We start from the raw sequence: 9,324 nt of genomic DNA on the forward strand, positions 1-9,324 counted from the left end.
TATTATTTTAGTCATCTAAGTAAATAAATAAATAAAATACAATAAATAAATGAATAAATAGAAAGTCCAATGAAATAAACCATATATATATATATATATATATATATATATATATATATATATATATATATATATATATATATATATATATATATATATATTTACAGCAATTCATTAAAATTGTTTTCGACAACAAAAAAAAAAAAATTATCTCAATCTTTTAACCCTAACACCCCGTACAATCGAATCAATCGTACCCTAATTGTCTAAGCAGTACTTTAGACATTTATTTCATTGAGTAAACGAAAGTAAGAACCATTATGGGTAGAGTTTTAATTATATGGTTGAAAAAAGTAAGAGATACAATGAAAAATGATGAATAATGGTAAGGTAAAAAAAAATCTTGAAATGAAATGATTTATATATTAGTCTCAAAATCAATTAGATACAAATTATATTAGGAAAAATTATATATAAAAAAAGGCTGAAAAATTATAGTACATTAATGCTGAAAAAATTATTAAATTATTATTTAGTTATAATTATAATAATATTATACTTTTATATATATTACTTAAATAATTACACGGAAGAAGGGAATGAAAATTACCATAATGATAACACTAATATAATTGCCTAATTTTTATTAAGTATTTGCACCTAAAAAAAAGATAACTATAATTTATTTTGTGCCAATAATATTATACTAAAAGATAACTATAATTTATTTTGTGCCAATAATATTATACTTAAGTATAAATATAATTTATTTTGTGCCAATAATATTATACTTAAGTATAAAAATATGTATATAGATTATCATAAAATAATCATAAAAATCACATGGGAGTAGGTGATGATAATTACCATAATAATTATTATGCAAATATTAACACATGTATAATTTATTTTGTACTAATATAAATAAATAAATAAATAAATATATATATATATATATATATATATATTACTTTATAATGGCAAGTATAAAAAAATAATAATAATTAGTCAAAAGAAGGGAATGATAATCTATTTTTGTACTAATAATATTGTACCTTAAATATAATATAAGAATATTAGTTATTAAAATAAGAATAAGCTATTTTTGTATCTCAGCCAGAATTCGTAATTCGTGTATATTTTTTTTTTGAAAAAAATTTTCGTGTATATATAAATATTACCAATTTTTATTGCAAATTACAATAAATGATTGACATTCATAATTTGATTTAATTTTACATGGCAATTGCCAATTACAATTATTAGATATTATTAGCATATATAATATAATATAATTGACATTCATAATTTTTGTGTCTCAACCAAAATATGAGTACATTTAGGTAAATATTACCAAAAATTGTAACAATCAAAACTACATTCTTATCTCATTAATATTACTCTATCATAATAATTACCATAATCACTAATAACCTATTATAATTAATATTATTAATATTTAGTATTATTAATATTGTTATTATTATTATTACCATATTACTAAAATATCCCTATGTTTGGGCGGAAAAATTCTGGAGGAGGATAATGCTTTTATATATAGTATAAATAGTATAGAAGTATAGATTGGATATTCCTATATGCCTTTTAGTATATACCTTAATCATGAAATCATGAAATTTTGAATACATACCATTTTCTATGTTTTGTCTCTAATTTTTTTGTCACAAAAAGTGAAATCGTCCACTCCAAGAGCCTCCTACATTCTAGCCGAACAATTTGTGAAAGGAACCAACAAAGACTAAACTTTTAAGAGTTAATACTCAATATACTTCTCGACTATAGTGGTTTTACTCAATTTAGTCCTAAGTGACTTTTTGTACTCTATTTAGTCCTTGACTTTAATGGTTTTACCCACTTTAGTCCTCTATTAAGAATTCCGTTTGTTGGGTGTTAATAACAAGGTTAACATGGTAATTTCATTTCTCTTTTATTTTTTATCAAATTAATTATTAATTATATGTGTTAATTTCTCTCCCTCTTCTCCGTCTTCTATCTCGGTACAATTCGCCCCTCCCCCTCACTCTTCTTAGTCTTCTGCCGATACAATTCTCCCTCGCTTCCTCAAGCCCAATAAACACACAACAAACTCACCGAAAGCGAATACAAAGCAAACTCACCAGAAGCAAACACACGGCAAAGCACTCCAACGATTGTTGAACTTGTTACCCATTGTTGGCACTGGGAGCAAACGCCGAACTAGAAGCAACACACCATGGGAGATTCAAGATGAAGAAGTGGATACAAATGCAAGCCAAAATACAGTATCCACAAAAAATCTTGTTAGTAGTTTTTTTTTAATGTGGATTTAATTCATTTCTTACTGGTTGTTAGATCAAATATGTTTTAATGTGGATTTAACTCAGGGGGGATTCAAATCTGTTTAAATTATGAAAGTGTTTGTGCATTGGATACAAATATATTTTAAGGAAGTGTATTGTTTGTTTAGAAATTAGCTATTCGTCAATGTGTCTGCAATGCGTGTTTCTACGGCCTGAGGATGGAAGTGATGGAACTATATCAACTATGCAGAAGAGGAAAAGAAATTAGGACATATAATTAATAATTAATTTGATAAAAAAATAAAATAGAAATGAAATTACCATGTTAACCTTGTTATTAACACAGAATTCTTAACAGAGGACTAAAGCAGGTAAAACCATAGTCACTTAGGACTAAATTGAGTAAAACCACTATAGTCGAGGACAATATTAGGTATTAACTCAAACTTTTACGAGTACATTTTAAGAGGTTATGCCAAGTTACCAATCGTAGTTAATACTCAAATTGCGAATGGAAATTACAACTTGGTAAAAAAAAAAAAACCCGATGATATTGCGACATTAAACTCAAAACACGAGGGAGGGCAAATAATAATTTGAAGAAATTATAAGCACACAACTTTAAAAATAAGATCTCACCACCCACCCCTGATGTGGGGTCAGTAGCTAGCTACAGATACTACAGAATTTGTAACTCATTATTACACATCCATGATCTTGTGAGGCTTTCATAGTATACATTCTTCAGGCATTGGTCCTCATGATAACTTCCTAGACATGTTCTTCAATCCAGATCCAACGCACTTAAGTAGAACAGTACCCGACGAGGGTTCTGGCTTCATGAGGAATTTAACACCCAAGAAATCTCTGATGTGCCTTAAAGTCTCTATTGCATAGGGTGAGAGTTTACCCACCTTAACTTTAGAGACATCTTGTGGACACAAGGCACACAGAAGAAACAATAGAGCCTGTGAGCCAGCCAAAAAACACGTCGACTTATATTCTTGAGATGAGAGCACAAATATAAAACAAAAGGGGCACATGTGAGGGTAACCCCAAATCAAGATGGCAAGAGATTCACGCTTGTAACCACAAGGTCACGAGTTTGAATCCTTGCTCCCTTAGTTTAAACCGGTTGGCAAAAGTCACAAGACGGGGTGGTTTACTCACACTCGAAAGGGTTGTGGGGTGTCCCTCATCATCCAAAAAAAGGGGCACATGTCAAACTTAAAACCAAAGTAATTTGGCAAATAATATTTAGTGGCAGGCATTCATGTCCGACCACCATGCATGGCATTTGAGAAAGGCAATTGATTTGAATGCTTGATCTTACACTATACATGGAGTGTTGTACTATTTAGCAATTCAAATAGGGAAGAGAATATGTTAAATCTAGTGACATTCTGGACAGAGGTGTCATTGCTTAGAAAAACTCACAAAATACAACTTAAGTGGGATATCAACAGAATATTAGACGAATAATACAGGAGATGTCATTAGAGCAATACCTGGTGTGTTGAATCTACCACACCTCCCTGTTCAATCTCCCCAAGAAGTGCGGAAGCAATTTGCTCACCAACATCTGCAGGAGGGGTTAACTCGATGCTATCTTCATCCCCAATCTCAGCATCTTCTTCTTGTCTTGCATAAGAAACAACAGTGTCAGCTGAGATGAAGCAGCCAGAAGTAGTTTCTGCAACAAGAGAAATCCCATAGCCAGGTGACCTGCAATTAAGATCAAATCTCTTTGATGAGATCAGAAAGGGTATTTCAAGCCAAAAATTGAGACCAAAGAAGGCATTAAGGGTGTGTTTGGTTCATGGGTTTAGACACAAAGAATGAAAACAAAAGTCATACATACTGTTTGGTTGACAACTTTTAAAAGATTTGAATACCTCATTAATTAAAAAAAAAAAACCATTACCTAATTAAATTAAGTTATCATTCCCATTATTCAGTCTAATCCCCTCCTCACTTCATCGCCACCTCCTCATGCCTTGTGTTTTTAGCACAGTGCTTTGGATTTTTTCTGTGTTTTGGATGTCAGCAAATCAGGATCAATTTGCCTTGATTTTTTGCTTTAGTTTTAACCTTTATTTCAGTTATAGGTTTATCTATATCCAAATAACAATATTGGTAATGATTCCAATTCCAACCTACTACCAAACAGGCAAAAATACCTTTACCAAAACTCATTCCAATTATCAAGTATTTGATTCACATTCCGATTCCCAATTTTCGAACCAAACACCCCCTAAATCTTTCTAATTTTTAAAAGTTCAATATGTAGAGAAGTTAAACATACTTTCCAGCTTGTGCACCAGCTTTGTGGTCTGTAAATATATGGACATCAGCAAGTAGTGGATTCAAGATGCCACGAGCTGCATGTATCATGGTATTCTCAAACTGAGCAGACACTCTGGTAGAAAAGGAAACACCTCTAATCCTCTTCACCAATCCAACGTCAGTCCAGCTGACTGCCTGAAAACAATATTTAAGAGGTAAGATAAATAGTGATTCTGTGTATGATCTTTCAATGTCCTCAAAAACAGGAAAAAAAATGCAGTAAACGAACAAGACAGACTCACTCTTAAACTATCCTGGACAATGGGGACCGACAAAATTACTTCCCCACCGCCATTGGGAGCAACTCCCCTGCTCTCAATTTTCAAATCCAGTCCTTCTGAGGGAACTCCAAACTGCTTCAAAATAGGCAAGGTAGTTGATCTAAAGGTATCAACAGATGGGTCCTTAGGGTCATTAGTAATCCCTGAAACAGCAAAATTTCATTCAAATATCAAATTATAAATGAAGAAGAAAACTCAAATATGATGCTCATTTAAAAAATGTAGATATTATAGCCAGATTGGTACCTGACAATAAGTTATGCAAAAAATAAAAATAAAACAATTCAAAAACATAAGCCTATTAATTACTGCTAGCAGAATCACAGTTTCTGAATCATCCACCAGGTATATATATCTTACTCTTTACAGTTAAGAACAATTACCTAAGAATCTTGTCATAGCATCCTAAAAATTGCACCTAGAAGTTAATGGAATCCATCCATTAACCAAAACCAGGGAGTTTCCAATAATTATACAACCACTATACAAAGAAGAAATGATTGGTTGACAAAATGCATAGAACTCAGGCTGTTATGATTTAAGAAACTTCTAAATCCTTGTTGATCAACAACTTCCTCTCTAATCAAGGTCCAAAGACTTACAAGAATGAGTACTACAAGTACAGTTAAAAACTTAAGGAATTTATTACTGCAGGACATGCTAGAAAAATTCCCTGAACTACCAAATTCTGTAGGACTCCTAATTTAGAATTTAGAGCATGCCAAGCTTATCTAGAAGAAACATGTGAAACTACAGCAAAATTCTTAATTTCTTATATTAATTTTTAACGTTGTTCTTCCCTGAGTGCCTAAAAGACTGCATCAGGAAATTTCTGTAACATCTCGAAACTAAGCAACTTAATATAAATTAAATGAATCCAACTCAAGACATAGCTAGACAAACATTACTACTAGCCTTAAATGAGAGGACAAATAGAATTCTCTTTTTGATTGATTCTCACTTGAGAAGGCATATTCAGAACACTAGGCGATTGAAAACACTGAGGCAATAATGCAATAGTCCTTCAATAATATGAGTGGTGGTAAATTTTAGATCAAAAATCACATCTTGTTAGCATGAATTGCACAAACTGAGCTGAAGAAGAACTACAACTGAAGAAAGCCTAAATACTTGTAAGGCTGACTTCATGGCTTCATGCATGAAGAAAGTTGGATAACCCGTGCTAAGATTAATGCCGGGTATTTAAAATTTGGTTGGGGATTGTAAAATTTCCCCCGGACCTGTCGACCACCTCCACTCAGCATATTTTGGCTAAGTGGTCAGGTATCCCTCCCAACGCCAGTTCAGACAGAATGTCAGCCTCCTGATTTACCTTGCGGAGGCTATTGCAGTCAGAGAAGCTTTTTCTTGGTTAAAAGGACTTGGGGACAAAAATATCATCCTTGAATCTGATTGTTTGACCATGTCTAACCCGGAAAGTATTGGAACAGAAAGGTAAAACTAACCGCCTTGATCCATGTTAATTCATGGCATGATCCCTAGCCTAGGAAAAGTCCAGACAAGAGTGGCTTAGTCCAAACGCCTACTTAGCTTAAGGCAAATATAAGCCAAACCCCATAAGCCATAACTATCACGGTTACTAAGTTTATTTCTTCAGTGCCAAAAATATATAGAAAAGGCTAAAGTGGCATCATGTACAGAGTAATAGTTTCAACTTCTTAAATTTCTTTTATTTTTATTTTTACTTTTAAAGGTATATCATAATACCATCACAAGAGTGTGACTAATCAAATACGGGCAGACAATTAACATAAAAACGAAGCCGAAAACAATATCCCCCAAAAAGAAAAAAAAAAGAGCAAAAGCAAACCATACCTTTCAGCCTAATACTAAGAGGCTTCTTCCCGAACAAGCCAAGCACGATGAGAGGCGTAATGAAATACCCAATTGCGCGATTGACGCCACAATCATGAATTAAATGTTTCCCACCCATCACTATTCCCGGCCTGTACTTCAACTTCGTCCCTGCTCAACAAAAAAGTGGATTTTCAGCAACAAACTAACATCCGCGAAAGGTATCCTAAACCCTAACCCGAAAAGAATTAATCTGACCGTGCAAAATAAATTACCAGTTTCGTTTATTTCAACCACGCAGTCGTCGCAGACTTTCTCGAGGAGGCGGAGAAAGGAGACTTCTTGGGGGCGGAGGCCGGGCCATGTGGCGTCGGCGCGTATGTCCTCGATGAGTATTGGAGTCGAGGAGAGGGTGGAGAGCAGCAACCGTAGCCTCAGGTTCTGGCTCCCCCTGAGCTTCATGTATGATATCTTCCCCATTGTACCGGCGCCCAAAACCCTGAGACTTGATTTCCCGGAAACGCCGAGAGAGATTTATTCAGTTTCATTAGACTTGGAATGTTTAATGCCCTATAGGGCTTTTGGGCCCTTCGTTAAAAAAGAGTATGACCCATTGACCTGTCCTAATTGTGGAAGGCCTAATATCTTGGACTAAGTTGACAATAGGAATTAGGAACGGTTCAGCCCATAATAAACCAGCCCAACCTGTTTATGCTGGCAAATTATGCTGTGGACCTGGGTCCAAAACTACGTCGTTTTTGTCTTTTTTTTTTTTTTTTAAATTAGTAAACATATTGCTGAATATAGAGTTGTCCAAAAATGTGTGAATGTAGAGGTTTCAAAGTGNGATTGATTCTCACTTGAGAAGGCATATTCAGAACACTAGGCGATTGAAAACACTGAGGCAATAATGCAATAGTCCTTCAATAATATGAGTGGTGGTAAATTTTAGATCAAAAATCACATCTTGTTAGCATGAATTGCACAAACTGAGCTGAAGAAGAACTACAACTGAAGAAAGCCTAAATACTTGTAAGGCTGACTTCATGGCTTCATGCATGAAGAAAGTTGGATAACCCGTGCTAAGATTAATGCCGGGTATTTAAAATTTGGTTGGGGATTGTAAAATTTCCCCCGGACCTGTCGACCACCTCCACTCAGCATATTTTGGCTAAGTGGTCAGGTATCCCTCCCAACGCCAGTTCAGACAGAATGTCAGCCTCCTGATTTACCTTGCGGAGGCTATTGCAGTCAGAGAAGCTTTTTCTTGGTTAAAAGGACTTGGGGACAAAAATATCATCCTTGAATCTGATTGTTTGACCATGTCTAACCCGGAAAGTATTGGAACAGAAAGGTAAAACTAACCGCCTTGATCCATGTTAATTCATGGCATGATCCCTAGCCTAGGAAAAGTCCAGACAAGAGTGGCTTAGTCCAAACGCCTACTTAGCTTAAGGCAAATATAAGCCAAACCCCATAAGCCATAACTATCACGGTTACTAAGTTTATTTCTTCAGTGCCAAAAATATATAGAAAAGGCTAAAGTGGCATCATGTACAGAGTAATAGTTTCAACTTCTTAAATTTCTTTTATTTTTATTTTTACTTTTAAAGGTATATCATAATACCATCACAAGAGTGTGACTAATCAAATACGGGCAGACAATTAACATAAAAACGAAGCCGAAAACAATATCCCCCAAAAAGAAAAAAAAAAGAGCAAAAGCAAACCATACCTTTCAGCCTAATACTAAGAGGCTTCTTCCCGAACAAGCCAAGCACGATGAGAGGCGTAATGAAATACCCAATTGCGCGATTGACGCCACAATCATGAATTAAATGTTTCCCACCCATCACTATTCCCGGCCTGTACTTCAACTTCGTCCCTGCTCAACAAAAAAGTGGATTTTCAGCAACAAACTAACATCCGCGAAAGGTATCCTAAACCCTAACCCGAAAAGAATTAATCTGACCGTGCAAAATAAATTACCAGTTTCGTTTATTTCAACCACGCAGTCGTCGCAGACTTTCTCGAGGAGGCGGAGAAAGGAGACTTCTTGGGGGCGGAGGCCGGGCCATGTGGCGTCGGCGCGTATGTCCTCGATGAGTATTGGAGTCGAGGAGAGGGTGGAGAGCAGCAACCGTAGCCTCAGGTTCTGGCTCCCCCTGAGCTTCATGTATGATATCTTCCCCATTGTACCGGCGCCCAAAACCCTGAGACTTGATTTCCCGGAAACGCCGAGAGAGATTTATTCAGTTTCATTAGACTTGGAATGTTTAATGCCCTATAGGGCTTTTGGGCCCTTCGTTAAAAAAGAGTATGACCCATTGACCTGTCCTAATTGTGGAAGGCCTAATATCTTGGACTAAGTTGACAATAGGAATTAGGAACGGTTCAGCCCATAATAAACCAGCCCAACCTGTTTATGCTGGCAAATTATGCTGTGGACCTGGGTCCAAAACTACGTCGTTTTTGTCTTTTTTTTTTTTTTTTAAATTAGTAAACATATTGCTGAATATAGAGTTGTCCAGAAATGTGTGAATGTGGAGGTTTCAAATTGTGAATATGGCGTATAGAAATCG

General features: G+C 35.0%; 1 protein-coding gene across 2 annotated transcripts; it reads right to left on the bottom strand.

The window, feature by feature from the left end:
* Positions 1 to 2,818: 2,818 nt before the first annotated feature.
* Positions 2,819 to 8,984, bottom strand: LOC116017333 (probable RNA 3'-terminal phosphate cyclase-like protein). 2 transcript variants are annotated; one of them, XM_031257895.1, is made up of 6 exons: positions 8,732 to 8,984; positions 8,478 to 8,627; positions 4,889 to 5,070; positions 4,606 to 4,781; positions 3,809 to 4,025; positions 2,819 to 3,268 (listed from the first exon to the last, which is right to left on the bottom strand). In XM_031257895.1, exons 1-6 carry the CDS (start codon positions 8,934 to 8,936, stop codon positions 3,059 to 3,061), a joined length of 1,140 nt encoding a protein of 379 aa, XP_031113755.1. In that variant the 5' UTR covers positions 8,937 to 8,984; the 3' UTR covers positions 2,819 to 3,058. The 2 variants fall into 2 exon arrangements, with proteins under 2 accessions (XP_031113755.1, XP_031113754.1); XM_031257894.1 differs by lacking the exons at positions 8,478 to 8,627; positions 8,732 to 8,984 and adding exons at positions 6,764 to 6,913; positions 7,018 to 7,269.
* Between the last annotated feature and the right edge of the window lie 340 nt (positions 8,985 to 9,324).

The sequence above is a fragment of the Ipomoea triloba genome, chromosome 4, assembly GCF_003576645.1.
Source record: "Ipomoea triloba cultivar NCNSP0323 chromosome 4, ASM357664v1".
NCBI classification, from domain to species: Eukaryota; Viridiplantae; Streptophyta; class Magnoliopsida; order Solanales; family Convolvulaceae; genus Ipomoea; species Ipomoea triloba.

Excerpts from the sequence above, each read along its gene's own strand:
- LOC116017333 (XM_031257895.1), bottom strand. The coding sequence starts at position 8,936 with ATGGGGAAGATATCATACATGAAGCTCAGGGGGAGCCAGAACCTGAGG. Across the intron at positions 4,782-4,888 it reads TTGTCCAGGATAGTTTAAGA|GCAGTCAGCTGGACTGACGT; the intron begins GTGAGTCTGTCT and ends TATTGTTTTCAG. Across the intron at positions 3,269-3,808 it reads TGGTAGATTCAACACACCAG|GCTCTATTGTTTCTTCTGTG; the intron begins GTATTGCTCTAA and ends GCTGGCTCACAG.